The sequence below is a fragment of the Pezoporus occidentalis genome, unplaced genomic scaffold (genome assembly GCF_034315485.1).
Source record: "Pezoporus occidentalis ecotype Australia unplaced genomic scaffold, CSIRO_AGI_Poc_V1 ctg113, whole genome shotgun sequence".
NCBI classification, from domain to species: domain Eukaryota; kingdom Metazoa; phylum Chordata; class Aves; order Psittaciformes; family Psittacidae; genus Pezoporus; species Pezoporus occidentalis.
In genome coordinates, this window is record NW_026912918.1 from 2,492,088 (window position 1) to 2,509,191 (window position 17,104).

A 17,104-nucleotide genomic window follows, 5' to 3' on the forward strand; every position below is an offset into this window, starting at 1 on the left:
AGGGTCTGGGCTGGTGACAGTGGCAGGATGAGGTGGTGTCAAGGGCTGGAGGGCCCTGGTCCCACAGGGAGAACAGCAGAGAGGTGGAGAGGGGCTGCAGGTGGGTAGGGCGGTGTGGGGAGCGCAGCCAGGCTCAGTTTGCTATGATGTGTTTTGGTAGCACCGGAACATGCACAGGGCATCCAGCTCCTGCTGCTGGGATTCGGCATGGTTCGAGAGCCTGGCGATGTAGCCAAGGAAGTAAGTCCCTCTGTCACCATGGCCGTGGCCAAGCCTCTTCTCATGGCTGCTGGCATGGAGCAGCTTCCTCACGGCACACTGGACCCAGAGCTTCCTCACCATGTGTGGGGAGAACCCCAGAGGGCCACGGAGCCGTCCCATGCCCCCTCACGCTGACGTTACCTGCTGCCACCCTCTGCTCCTCACCAGAAAGCAGGCCAGCCACTGCACAAAGCAACCACGCTGTCACTGGCAGAGGGTAGGGGCAGAGGACTCACCACTTGCAGGCTGTCCCCGCTGCACTGTCACTTTAGCACCTCGGTGGAGTCAGGAGCCAGCACTGGGTTCCATATGCTCAGCCGGGGGTGAACACAGTGCCACACAGTGTGCCTGGCGTGGCAGCTAGCAGCACTGACAGCTCTGCCTCCTGTGCCTTGCAGAGTGTCCTGGGACACGAGAACAACAAGGACTCACGACTGCTCTGGATGGGCTCCAGCGATTGCCTCATCTCCATCGGGTTCAGCCAGGTATGGTCCTCGCTGGGAAAGTGGCTCTGGCACTGATGGGATTTCCTAGTCCCACTCCCTGCGGCACTGCGCTGTGGCCCAGGGAGCTTTTTGGGTGTCTTGTCCCCTGTGAAAGCAGGAGCTCCCCTTGCCTTGCTGGGGACGGAGGGGCGCTGGCTGCGGAAGGAGGTGTTGCTGTGAGGCTGGCTGGATATCCCCAGTGCCCACCAACACCGTGTCTGTGCCCCTGCAGATGCGGGAGCGGGAGGTGAAGCTGTGGGACACACGGCGATTCAGCGGGGCAATGCTCACCATGGCGCTGGACACCTCGCCCGGGTAGGGACGGGGACTTACTGCGGGATGGGAGGGTGGGCAGTGGGAGTGCTGTGGTCAGAGACCTGTGGGGAGCACAGTGGTGGAGTGGGAGGTGGCACCAACACTGCTTGTCCACAAAGCTGAGGACAAGGCTGGGAATGGCATGGCCATCCCCGGCACCGTTTGGATGGGGTGGGAGGGCAGTGGCAGTGCTTGCGATGCACAGAGGTGTCCCCAGCAGCACTGGGATAGGATGGGTGCTCTGTGGTGCTGTGGTGGGCAGTTACACTGTTGGGGACAGCCCTGGCATGTCTGGAGTGGCTGTTAGCTGGGGGTGGTGCATGAACTGGCACAGTATAACAAGATGCTGTGGGCAAGCAAATCCCTTTGGCACTGCCTGTGTGCTGAAGTGGCTTGACCCTGACCCCCTGCTCACAGTGGGACTGCAGTACTTTGTGCTGTGGTGCCATGGTGGCTGCCCAGCCAGCCGTGGCTAGTCCGTCCACAGAGCCATGCTCACCAGGCATTCTCTGGGGAAATGGAAAAGGAGCTTTTGTGGCCGTAAGGGGTCAGTGCCCCTTGTCAAGGTGCGGTGGAGCCGTCTCCTGTCTGCAGGTACTGCTGGGGTGAGAAATGTTCCAGTTAGACCCAGCCTGGCCTCTCCTACACTGCCTGGCAAGCTGGCCTGGCATCACAGTGTGGGCAAGGGAACAGGAGGAGGAGGAGGCAGAACCTTCATCCTGACGGGGTTATGAAGGTTTGGGCAAGTTCTCGCAGGGCTGTGCTGAGTGCCACCAGCTCTCCTCAGAGCTGCTGCCAAAGCACAGGGGTGCGGGATCCTCACTGCACACAGCGTGCCACAAAGGGATGCTTTGGGGTCCCTTATTGCTGCCGGTGGAGAATCTAGTGGGGATTACCCCAAACCCTGCTGCTTCTTGCTCCCTGTGCGCATGGGCCTCCCTGCCAGCGCTGGGCCGGGGTGAGCCAGCCTGGATAAATTGGATGCAGACGCGAGGCTGCGCTCAGCCCCTTTGTGCAGGCTGGAGTTATTTTGGCTGCCGGGTTTATCGGCCGCCAGGAATGCAGCTGGCGGGCGCTGCCTGCGCGTCACACCAGGCTCTGCCGCGCTGCGCTGCATGGTGGGGCCATACAGAGAAGGGCTGCGGGGTGGTGGTGAGCGGGGAGCCCCCCGTGCCGGGAGCCGCTGAGGAGCGGGAGGTGCTGTTTTTAGGCAGCTGCGCTTCCAGCCCCAGCCACTCCCTGCCTGTAAATCTCATGGAGATGACAAATGGCGGAGGGGGTTTTGGGTTGGCTCCGAGCAGAGGTGCTGAGCAGGGGCTGTGCTCTCCCTCCGGCAGAGTCGTTCCGACTGGGGGCCAGTGGGGTGTGATGCTCAGGAGCACCGGAGCCATGATGAGAGCAGGGGGATAGGGCTTGGGGGTCACCAAGGCCCCCGTGGAGGGACTGCCCTAACAGGGGAGCTGCAGTTTTGCTGCAGAGGGTGCTGGCTGCTGACTCCAGGGATGCAGCGCCGCAGGGATGGTGGAGCAGCCGTGGGGTTGGGGTGCTCACTGGGGATCTCCAGCATGGCCATGGGTGCCCGGGGTGGGGCATCGAGCATGGTGTGGCAGTGTGGTGGTGCCGGCCGTGCCGCAAGCCTGCGCGGGAGCGGGAGCAGCAGCAGCAGCTCGTTGAGGCTCTTTGAGGAAGCAATCAGTGGGCGGGCAGGAAGCTCATACCATTCATTACTGACGCCGGGCCGGCAGGAAGGGGAGCCTGCGTCCCCACAGCGCCCTGCCGCAGGGGCCTGTGCCCGCCGAGCCGGCACCACGCGTCCCAGACACCCTTGTGACACCCCAAAGCAGGGTCACGGTGTGTGCCAACATGGAGGACACCCCCAGTGTGCCCACAGCTCCCTGAACCCCACAGGGTGGCTGTGCCCCTGCCCAGCATCCATGGGGAGGGAAGCAGAGAGTGGAGGGCACTGGCCCCATTCACCCCCACATCAGCAAATGTGTTTTGGGGTCCCCCATCCTAAATCCCGAGGAGGTGAGAATCTTGCGACTGCATAAACCTCATTTTCAAAGCACCCCAGCTGTGCCGGGCTGTGCTCGGATGCTCAGATCTCGAAGGGAACTGGTGGCAGGAGGCATGGGCGGCCCTGTTGCCTCTCTGTGGTCCTCAGTGTGCTGCCTTTGGGTACCTGCCATTCCCTTCATCTTGGGTTTTGTCTTCCCCCCCAGGCCCCTTTAATTAGATCAAGGAGCAGCAGGGCTGGAGTCAGGAAGGGGCCTCAATGGGTTATTGTTGCCCTAAATTGTAACCAGCACCGGTGGGGTTGGGTTACCAGCTCCGACTTAGGGTCAGTGACCAGACCCTGCCATGCTCCCAGCAGCTGGCACAGCAGTGCCTGGGGACAGGGCTGTCACCACACGCTGGGGCCAGCGAGAGCAGCAGCTCGCTTGTGTCACTGTGTCTTTCAGTGTCCTGAAAGTGTCCCCATGGAGGCTGGGGGTGCGTGCTTGCTCATGGGACAGTGGGCATTCACCCATCTGCCCTGCGGCCAGCCTGGGGCTGTGGCTGGGTTGATATAGCCAAGGTGACCAGGTCTGCAGAGGTCCTGAGAAGCCACGTCCCCATAGTGTGTGCCACCACTGGGCAGCTCCCCATGGGGCAGACTGGTGGTGGGGGCTGAGAGATGGGAACAGGCAGACTCTCACTGCCCTTCATGGTGTAAAGTCCACCAGAGCTGGGAGGTGCTGGAGGTGGTGCAGCAGGATGTTTGCAGAGGGATTTGGGGCTGTGTGGCTCCCCCAGTGCTGAAGCAGGACATGGAGGGTCCTGGGTGGTTTTGCGGGGATGCTGCCCAGAGGTGCTTGGCCCTGGCACCTGCTGCCCCTGCCCCAGGACAAAGCCTGCAACTGAGCTGGCTCTTGGGGGACCAGATCCAGCCCTCTTGAGCAGCAAGGCCCGTAGCCCCACCAAGGCATGTGTCCCCACCATCGTGCTGCCACATCTCCCTGGTCAGCAGCTGTAATAGTACCTTGATGGCCAGTCCTACTCCCACCCTGCCTGGCCATGCCACTTCTTCAGTGCTTATTCCTGACACTCAGCAGCCCTTTTGGTCATGCTGGGTGTCATGGGGGTCTCTGACAACAGCCACTCCAGTGGTCAGATCTCAGAGGTAGAGCCCTGGGCAGGACAGCTCCATCCCTGTCCCCATCCCTGTCCCCCTGCAGACCTCTGCCCTTGCTCCTTCTTCCCATGGATGCCTGGGCTGGCAGCTGCTTGCCATCAGCAGGGAAGGGGCTTTTCCTGCTGCTCCCACTTGGCTGCAACCACAGACACAAGGAGAGGGGAGAGGCTACTCCATCAGGTGCCACCAGAGGAGAACCTATCCCTGCAGGGTGAGATGCGCTGGGCAGCTGCACAAAGGGGTTAATGGCAGGGCGGCCGCCTGGCCCGGTAATTACGGGTGTAAAAATAGCCATGTGCTGCAGGGCCGTGTGGCGGGAAGGCAGCAAGCGATGGCAGCATCGAAATCGCTCCCAGATGGGCCTTGGACTCAGCCCACCGCTGCCAACCGGCACACTCTGGCCCTGGCTTCTGCAGCTTTCCAGGAAGCCAGCGGGATTTCTGCCTCTCCGCATGCTCTTCCTGGCAGCCGACGCTTTGCGGCAGCACATGGGGCTGTGGGACAGGCACACGCCTGCCGTCACCCCAAGGGAGTGGGGATGGGACCCCCAGCACTGTGTTGAGGCAGCACATCCCACCCAGGGCTCCACTCTGGCAGTGGGGACCTGGGGGATCCAGGAGGACCAGGCTTTGGTTTCCATGCGGCCATGCCTGAGCCAGGGATGCTTCTCTGAAGGCCAAAGACCTCCAGGCTTGCTGCTGCTGGGCTGCAGGATGCTGCCTGCGCCTGGCCAGGCTGGGCCAGCACTGAGGGCAGCAGGACTTGCCCTGGTGAAGCTGGAGGCTCCTCCCGTTGTGGCTCCTGGCTGAGCCCCCCATCCTGCCGGTGGCTTCTGGCTGGGGCTCTCCATTACCGGCCCTGCTGGATCGCATAGCAAGAGGGATTTTTTTTGGGTTCATTCCATGGGGTTTTGCAATCCTTCCCCAGCGCTGATTCAGCTCACAAGTATTAGCAGCGCCGCACGATGTGCCGCTCAGAGCCGCTCTTGGTGCACACTTGGGGCTGCCAGGACACAGGGGGCTTTTGCGCTAGGGTTCAGGACCTTGCAGGGGCTCAGGTGCTAGAAGGGCACATTTTGAGCCCTGCTGAGCTCCCGCAGAGCTTCCGGGGTGCAGCCGTGGGTGTTGTGGGGGTCTGAGACTCACAGGTTGTCAAGCCCTGCCCTGACCACAGCATCCCCATACTCCTTGTGCCGAGGCCAAGCCTTGCTGACCCCCTTGTGCTGCTCCTGATGTGGCTGCTGGCAACTGCAGCCCAGCCCCTTCTCCTTTCCTTGTCATCCATTTCCACCGGGCCACCACGAAAACCTTGGGCTGTGGGTTCCCACTGCACTGCACCTGGCAAAGCCAAGGCCCTGCCTTGCTCCTGCCACACTGGGCATACCATGTGGCATCTCCAATATAAATGGAGGCACTCTGGAGCTGCTGGAAGCTTCCCCAGAGTGATGGGACCTGCTAAGCTGTTTGGGGATCCCCGGCACCCACCTGGCCTGTGGGGGTCCCCCTACAAACCTCCAGGGGAAAAGAGCTTCATTAGGGGAAGGGCACATCATGACACCATGCAGCGGGAGGGAAAGCACTGGGCAGGGAGTGAAGGAGCTCAAGGGCTGCTGTGAGGTGCCTGCTGCCCATCCCTTGCAGCCAGTGCCAGTGAGGGAACACACAGGGGCCAACCTTGAGCTCAGGTGGGCTCAGGGGGCTGCAGTGGCGATGGTCAGAAGCACCCGGCGCGAGGCCACAGCTCCGCCGGGGACTTTTCTTCTCTCCTCCTCCTCCTCCTCCTCGCGAGGCTGGAAAATACACAAAGCTCACAGTGAAAATATTTACACAGCAGCAATTTTTGGAGGAATTTGGGATGTTAATTTGAAAAATCTGTGGGGAGAGGACCACAATGGGCCCTTTGAGCGGGTGAGCGTGGCCATCGCACTGAGCCGCCTGCGCCGGCGAGGGGCCCCTCCTGCCGCTGCGCCGGCCCTAATGGGAGCCAGCCCTGCCGGAAGCCCACCTGGGAGCCGGGGGGGCTGCACCAGACGGACCCGCTGCCGCCCCGCACCCCTAATTGCATCCAGAGCCGCCGGGTGAGCGGCACCGGGGCCGTGTCAGGGTCAGGGCTGTATCCTGCAGCAGAGCTCTGGTGCGGCCGGCAGCTCGCGCGGCATGGCGGTGACCCTCGGCTCAGCTGGCGGCAGCCGTGGTGCTTCAGCCCGCTCATGCTCATTCTCTCCAAATCAAACATACCTCGGCGGGCAGGGCCCCAACCTGGAAAATTCCAGCCTGAAAGATAAAGGATTGGAAAACGATTAAAACCAGAGGGCTGGAGCAGAAACCACTTGGCAGCGGGAACCTGCTGAGCGCCGACTCCCAGCCCTCCCCGGCGCACAAAACTGGCTGTTCCCGGGGCCAGTTGGAGGGGGCTCACTGCAGGGCCTGAGCCTTGGCTCTGGCCACAGTGCTGGGCTGGGGGGGACCCTGAGCAGGCTGACACTTGTCATGGGCGCTCTGGGGGTCCCGGTGCCGCTGGGGGTGACGTCAGGAGGTTACAAAGGTTGGGCTGGGTTGTTTGTCCCACAGCTGGCCCTGGAGCCATCTGGCAGGCAGGGAGGGATGAAGTAAGGCTGGATGATGCACAGGGCAGGGGCCGATTTGAAACCGATGGCCTGAGTTTTGGGAACACCTCCTCAGCCCCATGGTGGGGGGCAGCGCTGTGGGGGTGAAGCCTCCTCAGTGCCACCGCCCAGAGTCGGGAAAACTCCCCCTTTCATCACCCTGACTCATCCCCATGCTTGCCAACAACAACTGGAGGACACGGCTGACCTTCCCGCTCCTCTGCAGGGGACAGGCTGCACTGCCCGCACCCCTGCCCGCCAATGGGCAGCGCCCACAAAAGCTGCTTGGGGCTGTGCAGAGCTTTTCGTTGTTGTGATTTTATTTTTTTTTACAAAAAGCCACCCTTCCGGCCCGCCTTACAAAATAGATGGACACAAACCTGTGCTAGAAAACAACAACAACAAAAACAAAACAAAAGTTTCCCAGAAGAAATGGGAAATAACCTTGTATAAATATCTCTTTGAGTTCTTAAAGCTTCAATTCCCGGTTTGCCTGCTCGGCGCTTCCTTCAGCCCAGGGTTCCCGAGGGTCCCAGCACCTCGTCCGGGCCTGATTGCTCACATCAGCTTCCAGGGAGTTGAGAGGCATGGGCCGTGCTCTGCTAAAGGACCCTTGTTACCAGCACGTGGATGTCCCTTAGCCGAGTCATCGGCTGCTTTCTTTTTAGCAGTAGCCAAAAAAACCCATCCAAACCCCAAATTAAAAAACCCAACCCCCTCTTGGTCGCTACCCACATTCTACAGAGTCACAGAAACCAAGGCACTGAGCAGTGGAATTGTCTCCTCCGAAGTGTGGCAGCCTCTCAGAAATTGCACGTTATGGGTTTGGGGTTTTGCTGCCTGAACTCAGTTAACTCCTTGCCGTTCCTCACCCCTGGAGGGACACTGCTGGGTGCCACCACCAGAGCTCAACCCTTGTCTATCAGAGCTGCCCTCGCCCCACAGCGTAGTCCCGCCTGGCTCAGAAGTAGGAGGGTTTGAGCCCCGGGGTGTTGTTGTTGCTGGGGTAGTGCGACTGCATGAGCGGGACCTCGCACTCGGAGCCGCTGGAAAGTATCGTTGCCTCTGGTACCTTGCAGCCGTGGCTGCTCAAATCACCATTTTCCAGGCAGGCTTTCACCCCTTCCAGCTCCAGGGGGCTGGCATCCACCCCAGGGCCAGCATGGGCCTTCACCCTGCGGTGCCGGCAGTAGTACATGCCAGCAGTCACCACCACTACGAGCAGCAGCACGGCGGCTAGTGCAGGGACGATGATGAGGGTGAGGTTGTTGTCCTTGCCCTGGGTGACAGGGGAGTGCTGCTGGTGGCTCGCTGGCAAGGTCTGCACCTCAGCACAGTGCTCCTCCTTGGAGACCTTCTCCCCCAGGGGCCCAATACATATGCGATAGGTGCAGTTGGGCTTCAGCGCCCGCACCGTGTACTCAGAGAGCGAAGCTGGCAAACGCAGCATAACCGGCCGCTTGTCCAACCCGGAAAGGTTTCGGTAGCTCAGGCGAATGCCCTTCAGCTGTGCTCTGGACTGGACGTAGTTCTGCAAGTCCACTTTGAGGGAGGTGCTGCTGACCTGTGTGATGCTGATCTGCTGGCTGGGTGGTGGGGCCTGTGTGACTGGGGATGGTGTTGTCCCCTTCACCTCTCCCTCGCAGTATGCCCCAGTGTAGCCCACAGGGCACAGGCACTCCAGGAGGTTTTGGACACCCAGGTGGCACGTGCCACCGTTGAGACATGTGCGAGGGGGACAGATGGGTGATGGGGGAGTGGTGGGTGTTGGGGGGCCACTGAAGGGCACTGTTGTGGAGCTGCCCTGGGGGTCCCCAGCTCCTAGTGTGGGAGCAGCAGTGCTGGGCTGAGGCGTCAGGCGGCTGCTGGTGGGGAGTGGGGCAGGAGGTGGCAGCGTGGTGGTGCGTGCAGTGGTGGGGCTGGTGGTGGTGGTGGGGCAGCCAAAGTCTGCATACTGCAGGTGCTGGAGGAGCTTGCCGGAGTTTTTCGGGGGGAAGTGGCAGCGTGTCTCCTCGGGCCGCCGCAGGACCACGCTGCTGGCATTCACCCACTGCACCAGCCAGCTCATCTGGCAGATGCAGTTGAAGGGGTTGCCGGCAGCCGTCATGGCCCGCAGCCTGGGGAAGAAGCTGGAGAAATCCCGAGGGATGGTGTTGATGTTGAGGTTGCTGATGTCCAGTTCCTGGAGATTGTGAAGGCTGTGGAAGTCCTCCACTGGCAGCTGGGAGATGCGTGCGTTGCCAGCCAGGCTGAGCTTGGTGAGGCTCCCCAGCCGCTGCAGCACTGCTGGGACGCGCTCCAGCAGGTTGTCAGAGACATCCAGCTCGTGTAGGTTGTTCTGGGCCTGAAAGAGCTCCTCGTTTAAGCTTGTTAGACCCAGCCCTGCAATCTTCAGGGACTCGATGTTGACAGCGTGGAAGGTCCCTGGTGCGATGGCGGAGATCTTGTTCCAGCTGATGTCCAGCAGCAGGAGGTTGGGCAGGTTGAGGGGAGGCACGGCCCAGAGCTGGTTGTTCTGCAGCTTCAGCTCCAGCAGGTTCTCCAAGGTGTCGAAGGCAGCAGCATGGATGTGCTGGATCCTGTTCCTCTGCAGGTAGAGCCGCTCCAGCAGCCGCAGCCCATAGAAGGTCTCATTGGTGATCTCCTGCAGCTGGTTGGACGACAGGTCCAAGTTGACAAGCTCTGTCAGGGGCTGGAAGATGTTTTTCTGGACGGTGGTGATCTTGTTTTGTGAGAGGTCCAAGAGCTGGAGTGCAGGCAGGCCCACAAAGCTGTCCTCACTGAGCGTCGTGATGCCATTCTCAAAGACGTAGAGGGAGAGAGTGTTAGGGGGCAGCCCCTGGGGCACGGTTTGGCCCCGTCTGGCCGCGCACAGGATGGTCTTGGGGTCTTGACACTGGCAGCCTGCAGGACATGCTCCAGCCAGCTCCCCGCACCCCAGGAGCAGCATGCAAAGGATCAGCTGGTTCATGGTGTCAGCTCTGCAAGAGAAAGAAACCCAGTCAAGGTCAGGGTCCAGGCCCTGCTGGGGGGACCCTGGGCTGGCAGGGCTGTGGGGTGCCTCAGACCCCTCCCCCGCTACCCCTGCACCACATCTGGGGTGTGAGAGCCATCTCCCTGTGCCCTGCCCAGACCCTTCAGCCCCAAATGGGCTGCAGAAGGAGTGAGAATGACCCCGCTGTGCTGCTGCCTTCTCTGTGCTGCTGCGACCGGGAAGCTACATGTGGGCTGCTCATCCTGGCTTTATGCTGCTGCCCCCCCAACCTGGATCCCCAGGCTTAGGGATGTGGGACCTTTGCATACCTCAGGTTTACCAAGAGACAGATTCCACCCGCTTTGGCCTGGTCTCTTGGGGCTGTACACTCAGCAGGGTGCAAATCAAACACGGGTGGGAGCCTGGCTGACCTTCCCTGACCTTCCCACCATCTGAGTTCAGTTTAACCCTTTGCTTGTGCCACCATCCCAGCAGCTATCTCCCTTGGGGACAGGGACACCCAGGGGTGACCCAGGCACAGGCTGAGGGCTGAAGGAGCTGGGTGCTCCCCTGCCCCATGGTCCCCCCATACACTTCAGAGCTGGCTACGTCCCTGCAGAGCCCCCGCCAAGCTGGCTCGTGTCCCCTGCCCCAGGGGTCATGGCTGCCTTGCTGTTCACCTTCCTGCCAGCACCTGGGTGCTCTGCACAGCACCCTGAGCTGCATCCTCATCTCTCAGGGATGAGGACAGCAGGGATGGAGGGGAGGATGCTCTCGGGGTGAAGCTTTAACCACCCCTGCCCCTTCTCTCAACCCCTTCTTTCAGCCCTTTTTTAATGACACTCCTAATTAGCACAGACTGGGCTAGGGACCCATGATCTCCTGCCACCCCCATCTCAGGGACATGTGGGGTTTAGCAGAGAGAGGGTCCCAGGCAGGGAAGAGGCAACCCCCACCAGGCTGCCTGAGCTGGGGGTGCTGCTGGCACCCTGCTCCATCAGCCCCTTCCCCACACCTGGCCTTCTCCACCTCCTCCCCTGCTCAGAGCTGCTCAGAGCTCCAGACAAACACCCCTGCAGCTCACAAGGCCCCCCCTCCGTGTGTGGGGGGCTCCAGGGTCACGAGCAGCATGTGCCGCCTGCCCCAGTGGTGCACCAGCACCAAATCCTGTACCGGGAGGGTCTCACCCACGCTGGGTCCCCCTTGCCATGCAGCCTGGCCAGCAGAGCCCACCCATGCCACAGAGTCCCCCATGCGGGACTCACCACAGCCGGAGCAGGTCGGTTAATGCAGCAGCAGGCTCTATCCTTGCCTCTTCCCCAGATGGCCCCCCCCCAGGGTGGGGTGCACCGAGGGTGGGGTGGCCCCGCTGCTGGGCAGGGTCACCACAGCCGCCTGAGTCACTTGGCCCGAACTGGCCCTGCCCCACTGTGACCTCTGCCGTCAGCCCCTGACACCATGTGCTGGGGGAGCTGTGCTGATCCTGGGGTCACCACCACAGAGACCTTCCCTGACACCCCCTGCCCAGCCCCGAGCCAGGGGGTGCTGCTGCTCCCCCACATCCACAGCCAGGCCATCAGTACCCAGCGCGAGAACCGAGTAGAGCCAAAACAGCATCATGGAGAACTTGAAGAGCAGTTTTGGGTTTAAGGGGGCTGGGGGCAGACCCAGCACTGCTCCCCACGTGACAGCCCTCGGGGTGGCTCCCGCAGCTACAGGGTGCTGGCTGGCAGGCAGAGCCCCAGTGCAGGGTGTGGGGGGCCATGCCCAGAGTCCTGCCACTGTTGTGCCGGGGTGGGTAGCGTCCGGCCAGGCCTGTGGGATGCTGGCGAGGCCAGGGCTGGTTTTGCAATGCCAGGGTCGGGTTTCGCTGACGTGTCCCGTGCTGCAACCAGCTGCTGACTCCAAGTCTCTTTCGTCCCTTTAATTACACTGGCATTTCCTCCCCGCCTGCCAGGCTCCCTGCTCCGGGCAGGTTCGGCCCGCCCGGACAGGGCCACACATCCATCCCTGCTTTGCCAGGAGCACCAGGCAGGCTGGCACAGCTGCTCCACCCGCACGCCACTGACACCTCTCCCTCGGCATCACCCTGCTCCGCCGGCACACGCCGGCATCCTGCCCGTGCGCCGCCTCCGTGCTATGACACTACTTCAGGGGGTTAACCCAGCCCAGGCTGGCAGGGTGCTTACCCTTTGGAACAGGGCAAAGGGGAACAACCTCCCCATGTCCCAGAGGGGTCCCCAGGAGTGGAGAGGGGGCCCCGGTTCTGCTGGAGGTGTTAGGACCGCCCTGCCAGCGGCCTGCTGCTGCCTTGGCTGGTCTCCCCCGCGCCTGCACCGCAGATATTTGCCGAATTATTCATATTTTCCAGCTGCGGGGAGGATCTGGGCTCAGATTCCCCCAGTCCCAGCTCAGCCTTTCCCTGCCAGCCTGCCGGGGCGGGAGCACTGTGTCCCCCGCCTCCCTGCCTGCAGCCCCCCGGGCTGGGCTCTCCGCCTGCCTGCCCAGGGTGAAGGACTGAGCAAGGGATGCCTTGTGTCGCACCCACCACATGTTTAAGGATGAAGCCAATGCTGTCCCCATGCTGCAGGGTGGCACCTGCACAGGACAGGACAGAGGAGCCCTCTCGGGGGTCACTGCTCTTCTCCATAGCTCAGGGATGTGGCCATTCTCCCGGGGGAACCCAGCACAGCCGGGACGTCCTTTCCCGCACCGGCGAGTGAGGCCCCGCAGCCAAACAAAGCCACCGTTGTTGCCAGCAGGCTGGTGGGCTGCCTCCTTGGCCAGTGGGCACCAGTGCAGGCAGGACAGGGCTCTGCACAAAAGCCAGGCCCTGGGTTCAGTCCCTGTCACTGCAGGGAGGGCCACGGTGCCTTCACTGGGCAGGATGTGGATGCTGCTCCCCTCATTTAACCCCCCCCAAAACAAGCCTATGTCAGCATATGCCCCTTCCTGTGACCGTGCTGGGGGGATGCAGGATTAAGCCCTTAATCCTCCTCCCCTTCAACCCACCCTATGCGGCCGCAGCTCCCACCTCCTCCCAGGCTCCCCTCCCTATTTAATTAAAGTTTCCGCAGCAGCCCTGGAGGAATGCAGCCTGCTTATTGCATTCCCCGGGGCGCTCACCGGCCCCTCTGTTGCGCTCCTGCCCCTTTGACCCGGCTCTGCTCCCCAGCTCAGGTGCTGGCAAGGAGAAAAACCAGCAGAGCCACTTTACCGGCAGCCAAACCGCCTTCGGAGGAGCCCAAACACCAGGGAGTGTTGGGAGGAGGCCGGCAATGCTGCCACGCGTGGCCCCAGCAGCACGGGCAGATTCCTACGGCGTGACTGGGGTGACTGTGGCTGTCCCCGGGCGTTTCCTCCTGCTGCGTCCCACTGACAGAGCCAGCCGGGCCAGCAGCGCTTGCATCAGGGCCACCCGGCGAGGCCTTGGCGTGGTGCGGGCAAAAACAGTCATTAGTGTCATCCTTGATGGCGGCACTGCCCAGTGCCGTGTGCGCAGCGGCACGGCCCCGGCGGGGTCAGGCCAGTCCACCCCAGACCCAGAAAGATGAGACCTGCCGGTGTGAGGCATGTGGGCAAGAGCAGTGTATGTGGAGAACATGAGTGGGAGTTTCTGCTTGGGAAGAGGGGTCTAAGAACTGGAGCATCACTGCTGGGATGCTCTGGCTTTTGTGGCAGCTGCCAGCCTGGGATGGAGCCAGGCACAGACAGGGACACTTACCCTGTGATGGCCCAAAGTCACACACAGAAAGAGTGACAGGGTGCCAGCACCCCCACAGTGCACACTGGGTGACAATGAAACATGCAGGGAACTGGTGGCAGGAGCAGCAGTGGGATATCCCCACTGGCCAGGCTGGCCAGTGGCCCTGCTGGCACCCGTCCCCCTGTGCCAGCTGAGGGGAAACCCTTGTTGGCACTGGCCAGGGGCCCTGCTTGGCCCCATGGTGGGTCGGTAACTCAGGATGCTGGCCCCTGAGGACAGACAAAGGGAGGGCAGCCAAACCCCACCCCAGCCGAGCCCTCTGCTGAGGAGGGTGGTGGTGGACACCACTGCCAGCAGCTCCCACCTCTGCCTGACCCCAAAGAGAGAGCTCTTCTACCATATCTGCCAAGACAGGGAGAGCATAGGATGGACCCAGCACCCAGTGATGGTTCTGTATGTGCCCTGAAGCGCTTCTGCTGGCAGGGTGGGTCACAGCCACCCGGCCACAGCTGGAGGGAGATGGGTTTCACATCGGCCCCGGCCACATCTCTTCCCTCTCACAGGAGCAGCACCAGGTCAAGATCCCCAGGCCAGACCCTGGCGCATCCCCTGGCAGGATAGGCGCAAGCAAAGACAGGGGACCAGGGGCCATGCCTGCACCCTCCACCCTGCCCCCTGCAGTGCCGTCACCCCTATGCTCAGGCCCACCCGGCCCCCTCGTCCCCACCACTCCCCGAACTCCCCGGTGCCCAGCACAGCCCCCCTCCCGCCCGTGGGCCGGCGCCCCACGAGCCCTCGGCCCCACGGAGAGTGCAGAGCCGGGCAGCGGCGACGGAGGACGCGGGACTCACCGGGCCGTGCCGGGCGGTCAGTGCATGGCGGCTGCGCCCGAGCTAGCGCTCCCCTCTGGCAGCAGCCGGCGCGGGGGGCGGCTTTAAAACCGCGGAGGGCGGGGCCTGCCCTCCCGCCGCCTTCCCATTGGCTGCGGGGGACAGGGAAGGAGGGGCGGGGCACGGCTGCCCCGAAGGCTACGCCCCCTGCGCACCTGGGGCCCGACAGGGGGCGGGACCCCCGGGACCCCCGGGACGCCCCGGGACTGCAGCGGGACCCCGGCAGCGCCCGGAGCCCCCGAGGCACCGGGACCTCAGCAGTGCCCGGAGCCCCCAAGTCATTATGACCCCTGGCAGCTTCAGGACCCCGGGGCCCGGTAGCTGGAATCCCAGCACCCCCAGTGTTCACATCCATACGTACAGATACAGGTGCAGGTGCAGGCACCCTCCCCGTACCCCCAGCACCCCCAGTCTCCTGGCACCCCTGTAACACCAGGGGCTGGGTGTCCTTGGCACTCCCAGAGGCCCCTAGATCCAGCACACCCAGGGTAACCAGAGACCCTGGCACCCATGGGCCCCAGTAGCCCTGGCACTTACAGAGCTCATGTCTCCAGCTGTTGAGGGACAGGGGGAGACTGGGTTGCCCTCAGTGCTGCCCTGGTGCTCCGGTGATGGCAGAGCTGTGCAAAGTGCCACAGGACAGCACTTCCCATTTGGCGCTGCAAGGACAGCACTGGCCAGGCTGGGACAACCTGTCCCAGCCCTGGACCCAGCGGTGGTGGCAGTGCTGGTGACAGTGACTGTAGCCAGGCAGGGGACCGCAGTGCCTGCCACAGCCAACTCCAGTGGTGTTTACCTATGTTATGCCAACAGTCGCATCACAGGACCATAGTGTGCTGGACACAGCCGTGCCTTGTGCCATCCTGTGGCAGTGCCAGGGTGTCCCTGCCATAGGGACCAGCTGGGGCAGTAGCACATCACAGTTTTGGTTTCACCAAATTTCCTCATAGCCACATGATGCAAAACATCAGCACAGCTCCATGCCCTGGGCATAACCACAGAAATGTCAACCGAAAGTAATAGATTGTCCCTTTGTTCTCTGCCTGTGGAGCTGCCTCCTCCACCCCTGCCAAGGGGAGGCAGAGAGGTGGCTTCATGGTTCTCCTCACCAACATCCGCTCCAGGCAGTGTTCCTAGTCACAGTCCCCACTGAGCATACCCTTGACCATCATCCCCTCCAGCCACTGAGCACTCCCCAGTCACTGTCCCCCCCATGTCCTGGCTGCCGTGCCCCCAGACACCAAGTGCTCTCCCCGCCATGGTCGCTTCTGGCCACAGAGCACTCCAGTCACAAGCTGGGACAAGATGCAGGACAAGGAGCAGGGTCACACTCCAGCTGGCACAGCCCAGGCCCCAGGGCCCTCCTGGGGCTCCTGGCACAGCAGGTCCGGGTGAGGTGAGCAGCATGCCGGGGTGTGCCATGCACCCGCCCCAAACTGGCCAAGCTGGCCCGGACAGCCCTGGGGCTCCCCTGCAGGTGATAGTGGCTTCCCCGAGTGGGGCTGGGTGCCATCACCGGGTGCAGGGTGCGGATCCAGGAGTGGGATGCCCTACGGCTGGGCACGGCTTCATGGCAGGCACCATGCAGCCAGTGCAAGATGCGGGCAGCAGTGGCATCCTCCAGACCTGTGACCCTGGGGTGGGACAGCGAGGATCTGGGGACCTGTACATCAGGGGAGCAGCCAGCACTGGCCCTGCCCTCCTGCCCCTTGCATGGCCTGATGATGATGCCCTGTGCTTCCCCAGGACAGGGTCTGGGGCATGCTCCAGCGGGAAAAGGTGCAGGACCCAGGACCCAGCCCTGCGGCCGTCAGGGTGCCACACTGATGGGTGCCCCTGCTCAGCTACCTTCTTCCCTTGCAGGGCATCCATCCCACTGTACGATGCTGATACGGGGCTGCTGGTGATGGCAGGGAAGGTGAGGTCCCATGGCAGCAGGGTGCAGGGAGGTGTCTGTGGGTGCGGTGGGGTGGTCCCCGCAGCCCCACTCATGCCCTGTCCCCATCACCTCTCTGCCAGGGAGAAAACCTCCTGTACTGCTTCGAGGTGGCAGCCGCGCAGCCAGCGCTCACCCAAGGTAAGCAGGATACATCCCACATTGGGCTCCCGGCTGCCCCCAGAGGCTGGGTCCTGCCTGCCCCACGGCCACCTTGCCTTTCCCCCCCTCCTCCCCAACAGTGACCCAGTGCTGGACAGAGGGCAGCACGCGGGGCCTGGCCGCTGTGCCGCGCCTGGCCCTGGACGTCATGGCCTGCGAGGTGCTCCGCGTCCTGCAGCTCACTGACACCGCCCTCGTCCCTGTCAGCTATGTGGTGCCACGCAAGGTAAGGGGTGCTGCGGGTGACACTGTATCACGGGTGCCTGGTGACATCTCATGGGTGACACCTCACCAGCACTTGGTGACAAAAGGGACCCAAGTGTGGGGGATCCAGCCTGGGGAGAGCAGGAGAAGAGGTAAAACCTGGGCGCTATGTGCTGAAAGCTGGGTGCTGATGGTGGGTGATGGAGGCTGAGGTTTCTGGGTGCTATATTTGGGAAGTTAATTTGCTGCATGCAAGATGCTGGGTGCTTGCTACCTGCTGGGTGCTGTTGTGTAATGGGTGCCAGATCGTGAACACCAGGTGCTTGAAAGTGGTTGGAATTTTGGGGTTGGGTAGTGGAGTCTGGGTGCAGGAGGTGGTATCCTCGGTACT

At 62.5% G+C, this 17,104-nt stretch overlaps 2 protein-coding genes across 2 annotated transcripts in view; one reads left to right on the plus strand and one right to left on the minus strand.

Annotated features, from left to right (window-relative positions):
- LOC134172387 (coronin-7-like) overlaps positions 1 to 17,104 on the plus strand; it is a 38,882-nt gene that overhangs the window by 15,489 nt on the left and 6,289 nt on the right. The window contains 5 exon segments of the mRNA XM_062635448.1: positions 660 to 746; positions 979 to 1,061; positions 16,275 to 16,329; positions 16,431 to 16,488; positions 16,590 to 16,735. Of these exon segments, the coding sequence (XP_062491432.1) occupies positions 660 to 746; positions 979 to 1,061; positions 16,275 to 16,329; positions 16,431 to 16,488; positions 16,590 to 16,735 (429 nt within the window).
- On the minus strand, positions 7,046 to 14,412 carry VASN (vasorin). The gene is made up of 2 exons (XM_062635462.1): positions 14,373 to 14,412; positions 7,046 to 9,822 (listed from the first exon to the last, which is right to left on the minus strand). The coding sequence occupies exon 2, from the start codon at positions 9,810 to 9,812 to the stop codon at positions 7,803 to 7,805; it is 2,010 nt and encodes a 669-aa protein (XP_062491446.1). The 5' UTR covers positions 9,813 to 9,822; positions 14,373 to 14,412; the 3' UTR covers positions 7,046 to 7,802.

What these genes read in the sequence shown, in the direction of transcription:
- VASN (XM_062635462.1), bottom strand. Translation starts at nt 9,812, where the DNA reads ATGAACCAGCTGATCCTTTGCATGCTGCTCCTGGGGTGCGGGGAGCTG.